The 5,861-nt window shown below is 35.5% G+C and overlaps 1 protein-coding gene across 1 annotated transcript in view; it reads left to right on the top strand.

Moving 5' to 3' along the window:
- The first annotated feature begins 582 nt into the window (after positions 1–582).
- The window catches only part of LOC107703559 (rapamycin-insensitive companion of mTOR-like), a 26,149-nt gene continuing 20,870 nt past the window's right edge, over positions 583–5,861 (top strand). Inside the window, exons 1-4 of the mRNA XM_016506237.1 lie at positions 583–646; positions 773–820; positions 3,548–3,645; positions 5,586–5,650. Of these exons, the coding sequence (XP_016361723.1) occupies positions 583–646; positions 773–820; positions 3,548–3,645; positions 5,586–5,650 (275 nt within the window). The remainder of the gene's footprint in view (positions 647–772; positions 821–3,547; positions 3,646–5,585; positions 5,651–5,861) is intronic.

The raw sequence follows: 5,861 nt of genomic DNA, 5'->3' as shown, positions 1-5,861 counted from the left end.
CACACTGGTGCTGCAGACACTGAATGTTTTTACATTAATGTTCTGTACAGGTCACACTGGTGCTGCAGATATTGAATGTTTTTACATTAATGTTCTGTACAGGTCACACTGGTGCTGCAGACAGTGAATGTTTTTACATTAATATTCTGTACAGGGCACACAAAATCCAAACCTTATGGTTTTCAGACAAGCATTTTCTTTATTTGGAAAAACATTTAAAAAGAAACACCAGGTTTGCTGTACATGTAGGGCCGCACAATTTGACCAAAAATGTTGTTTTTATATATCAATAAAACGAATAATTATTATGGTTAATATTTCTAAATAAAAACATTAAACAAAATAATCTAATGAATAAGTACTAGTAACTTTACAAAAGACACTAGTACCTAAAGAATAAGCACTAGTAGCTAATGAATAAGTACTAGTACTTAATGGAAAAGATACTAGTATCTAAAAAATAAGTACTAGTAACATTAAATTAGATACTAGTGCGGTTTATAGATTAAATGTTAAAACGGCTTGCCATAGTCTGCTCAAGCCCGGTTCTCGCGATATTCCTCGAGGTTTCCGGTGTTGTGAATGTATCTGGTAAAGATGGCGGTCAGCATCCGAGGCCGTCCTATCCGAAGTATACGGATGCGAGGTGAGATTAAGCTTACTCTGCTCGGCCGATTGACAGATCCATCAGAATAATATGATGCAGTCTTCATCAGCTACACCTGTCCCAAGCGTCCCTTTCTCAGTGTCTTATTTTATCTTGCATATGCAGGTCGGAATGACAGTGGGGAGGAAAATGTGCCGCTCGATCTCACAAGAGGTAAGTCAGATGAAACTAGTGAACTCCCTACTTAGACAACATTTCTGGGCATCGTGCTTGTTTGGAATGTCAGCCTCGCGGGAACCCAAACCCAACTATGATGCCCCAAAATGCTTGCTGCACTAGATTTTGAGACACACAGCCTTAAACTAAGGCAACATGCATCATAGATCCGTTTACAATATATGCTCTTGTATATAAGTATGCAATAATTAAATACAGAGAAAACATATGGTGTTAGAGGTGTCGAATGCTTTTTATTATTATATAATGGTTGCATGATAATATGTGTCTCTTCAGTCCAGCATTGCAGGACGGTAGGGTCCAAAGGGTGAGGGACCAAAACAACAGTCTGCTGCAGCAAGAAAGCATGCACTTTTTTTGTAATACCATTTTATTATAATTTTTTTAAATAAAATAATATGTCGGCTGATGTCCAATTTAATGCAGCAATTCTTCTCAATAGTTTTTTATAAAACAGACTTTTCATTTGTTAACGATAACATTAGTTAACATGACTAGCAATGAGAAAAACTTCTGAAGCATGTATTATTCGTAGTTAATGTTAATTTTAACTTCCACTAATATATTTTAAAAAGGTATCTATTAATATTGTTGCATTTTTGTATGTTATAATGCAGTTATATTTTTATTAAATAACAAACAAAATAAACACTAACAAATATATTGCTTATAACAAAGTTTTTGCTAAATATTTAGCTAAAGAGACTTTATTGTCAAGTTTTACCTTTTATTGTAGTAATGCTGGTGATTTTATTTGTCAATGTATCTGCTATTATAGAAATTATATTAATTGTTTTTCGTTCTGCAATGAGATTCATCATCCTGTTAAGTTGTTGGTCTGTCAAATGAGCTGTCAGACTTCCCTGTGATTGACACTATATAGATCATGCTCACTGTACAGCTCAACAAACAATTCAAAATCTTAACTGAAAATTTCACAGTTCACTGTGTACATATATAAATGGATTTATTCTTGGCACAAGATCAGAGTTTTTATTTAGAAATAAGACTGCTGTTAAAGTTGTCTGTCTTTTGGGCTGAACACAAAATCTTGGCCAAACTGTGAATTCAGGGGAATCTTGACTCTTGTGATCATAACAAACATGGTTAAGCGGTTTACTTGCGTATTCTTTGCTGATTTGTTTTGTTTTAAATTGTAATGGATTTATTTACATGTATTATTAGGAGTATTACTAACTATACTAAATATAGCTTTTGGTATTGTTTGTCATAGTGTCTTTGTTGGGGGAAAATAGCTCATTAGCTGTTGCAGGGTCATGATTGTGTCTTTGCTGATAGGTTACCCTTGAGGCTGTTTTTCCCATATGACCTCTGTGAGGATGGCCTTTTCTGGATGCTTCCAGAGGTTGTCATTAGTGCTAAACTGGCTAGATTTTGTAACTCGGGTCAGAAAAGTTTGCCTTGGTTCCTGAGCTCGGATAGTATCAATCCAGTACTTGTATTCCAGTCATGAATTCCTGCTGACGAACACCATCGTTCAAAAGTTTGGGGTTGATTTTTTAAAATGTTTTTTTAAAGAAGTCTCTTATGCTCATTAACACTGCATTTATGTGATACAAAATACAGCAAAACAGTAATACTGTGAAATATTATAACAATTTAAAAGCGCTTTTTTTCTATTTTAGTATACTTTAAAAAGTACTTTATTCCTAAAATGGCAAAGCTGAATTTTGAATTTTCAGCAGCCATTTCTCCAGTCTTCAGTGTCACAATTTAAAAAAGAATTGACCCCAAACCTTTTGAGTGGCAGACTACCTGTATTTAGACGAGACCTGAGCTTCACTGTTTTTGGTTCCAGTATGAAAGGCAACAGGGAGTCTGTGGAATATTTGTGGATTTTGTTTTGTTTCGGTACAGATGACTGAACATGTATCCTGTGTGACTGCTGGGGGAAATTAATCGTAAAGAGTGCAGTATTTGTAATATCTTTGAATGTCTGTATTTTATGTAAGCTGGTTTTGCACAATATAAAGCACTAATGTTTGTTTTATTGTACTACCTTTCTAATATGAGAGGACATCAACTGCTAGAGCAAAGACCATTTTCCTATCATTTTTTATTTTATTGTTTGTTGAAAAGAAATATTTGAGAATGAAATATCTGAATTCTCACAGACTTGCTCTGAATGGTTGCCAGGTTTCTTTTTAGATATTCATGTCACAATTTAACAAAAATGTTTATCCTATATTAGATTACTGGTATATGATATATATCCGAATTGTTGCTACATGGATAGGCCTAGTTTGTCTGTAAGTTCTGTCTGCACTGAAACTGGTTTTCCTTAACTTTTATAGATTGTACATGGTTATGTTGAGATGTCAGCTCTCTGCTGTTGATGATTCGCTGTTGGACATTTATCACTGGTTCTTGAAGCATGCTAAGACTTCCTTACAAAACTGAGCACAGGGTGTTATTTATGAGAATTTGTTAAGTGAGATGATGTCAGGAAGTCCCACTGTGTCTAGCAAAAACACTCTGCTTTTGTGTGCTTACTAATTTTACTGCTCTGTGATTGATTCCATCCCATAAAGCACTTCTCTGCTTCTTGCGGTTGTAGCACACCAATAGCGGAAATGGTGCGGTTACTTCTGTCACGCTGTTACAGGCAGAACATTATATCCTTGTGTTTCCATCCCTGTTTCTCTGATGACCTCACACCTCTTCAATCATCTTTTCTTCCAGACCCCTCCGAGAACATGCGAGAGATCCTCCAGAATGTGGCCAAACAGCAAGGAGTCTCAAATATGCGCAAACTCGGCCACCTGAACAACTTCATCAAGGTTTGTCATCTCAAGAGTGGATCAGGTGTTGCAGTGGACCAGGGAATGCTGGGATCAATGATGTTAGCTGCCTAAATCCCAACGTTTTCTTGCTCTGATGCTGCAGAACAAGCACTGTAGGGATATGAAAACATACATATCCACAGCACACATATGACTAGTTTTTAGGTTGTCTGAACAGTTAGTGCACTTTCGTTAAGGGATAAGGGATCTGTCATTTACTCACACTCATATCATTCCAAACCTGTAAGAGAGTTCTGTGGAACACAAAAGAAAAAATTGTGAAGAAATAAGGTTGGCAACTAAACAGTTTTGCTTCCCATTGACTTGTATAGTATGGACAAAAAAATACACTGGAAGTCAATGGAAACCGAAACTGTTTAATTACCAACATTCTTTACAATATCTTCTTTTATATTCCACAGAAAAAGAAACGCATACATGTTTGGAACGACCTGAGGATGAGTAAACGATAACCGAATTTTCATTTTTGGGTGAAGTCGAATCCCCTGAATAATAAGGGTCAGGCACACGACATTTGTGTGTACAGAAACAGCTGCTAAAAATATTAAAGCTGTTATATATAAAAATGTAGATAACATAATTAACTTCTAATCAACTAGTCGGTTGTTGAAAAAACTAGTTGGAAAATCCTGCCTATCCCTAATGCGTAGCAGCCTGCTCAATCTGGTACATCTGTTTAGCATTACAACACAGGAGTCCTGCATGTGAATACTTACCGGTGTTTGGTAAAAATTAAGCAAACAGAGTGCTTTATGATTTCCGTCAGTCGAGGCCTGAGGGTTTTTATGCCCCACACTTACAGGATCTGGCCGAAAATAAAAGCGTCTGAGCATACCTAAGGAATAACCCCGGGCTCAGATGCTCTCAAATTACTGAAGTGCTGTATCTGGATCAGTTTTCCATTTTAACACAAACCGGGTAAGGGCAAGCCATGCAAATGTAATCTCCTGATCGTGCAAGCCACAGAACCAATACAAGACCGAAGGTGTGAGGCTGAGGATATGTGAATGTTTTGTGGTTCGCAGCCAAAGCGAGTTGCACATGTTTGCCAGTCTAATGGCCTTAAAAAGAGATGGAAACTTCAGATGGCTCTGTGGCATTACTATTTCGATTACCAGTACAGAAAATATAGAAATGTAGCTCAATTTATGTGATTTTATTTTATAGAGTCGTTTATTTTGTTTCTAGCTGACCTGTCACAGGTGGCGCTAACCGTAGAAAAAAAGGACAAACTTTTTTTCTCTACACTGTAAAAAATAAGTGCAATTTTAACTGTAAAATTTTGTAAAAACTTGTTAAAGGTACAAAACAGATTTTAATAGCAGTGTGCATTGTTGAATTTACTGGTTTACATTCAAATTTTCTTGTTTGTAAATTACATTTACAAATTTTATACTGTAAAATTTACAGTTTTTGGCCGTAAATGTGTTTACAGTTTTTCTATATTTTTTACAAAATTATTCTGGTAACCACAGCTGCCAAAATTATTTTGTAAAAACTACAGAATTTTTTTTACAGTGTATATATTTGATGAATTATCAGTTCACTGACAGCATTGTCATATTTCAGCAGACGATCGTGAGCCCTTTCAGTCTAACAGATCATGAGCACTTTCAGTCTAACAGATCATGAGCACTTTCAGTCTAACAGATCATGAGCCCTTTCAGTCTAACAGATCATGAGCACTTTCAGTCTAACAGGTTTTGTCAAGTCAACCATGCTGTGAGTTGTATAAATCACCTGAGGATGAAAAAAACACCCTCCAACTCTTTGACCATGGGCGTGTTTTCGCTCTGTGTGAAATACCCTGCAGTGTTCCAGCAATAGTTTGAGTATTTGAAAACAAGTAGAGTCATCAATGTCTCTATTTGTTGCCAAGTAAAATATATAAATGCTTGTTTATGTCTCCAATACAGCTGCTCTGCAATGTCGGGCACTCTGAGGACAAGTTTGGCTTTACCTATGAAGAAATTATCCTTTGGTGAGTCATAGAGCAACTGAGGTTTCAGTTGTTTTTTGTTTTTTTTAAGAAATTAATACTTTAGTTCAGTAAAGATGCATAAAATTGATCAAATGTGAAAGTAAGGACATTTTTATATTACAAAAGATTTTTATTTCAAATAAATGTTATTCTTTTATATATATATATATATATATATATATATATATATATATATTTAACAAAATCTCTA

Source organism: Sinocyclocheilus anshuiensis, unplaced genomic scaffold (genome assembly GCF_001515605.1).
Source record: "Sinocyclocheilus anshuiensis isolate Anshui unplaced genomic scaffold, SAMN03320099.WGS_v1.1 scaffold330, whole genome shotgun sequence".
Classification (NCBI taxonomy): Eukaryota; Metazoa; Chordata; class Actinopteri; order Cypriniformes; family Cyprinidae; genus Sinocyclocheilus; species Sinocyclocheilus anshuiensis.
Note: the sequence above shows the minus strand (reverse complement) of the source record. Positions and strands in the feature narration are given on the sequence as shown.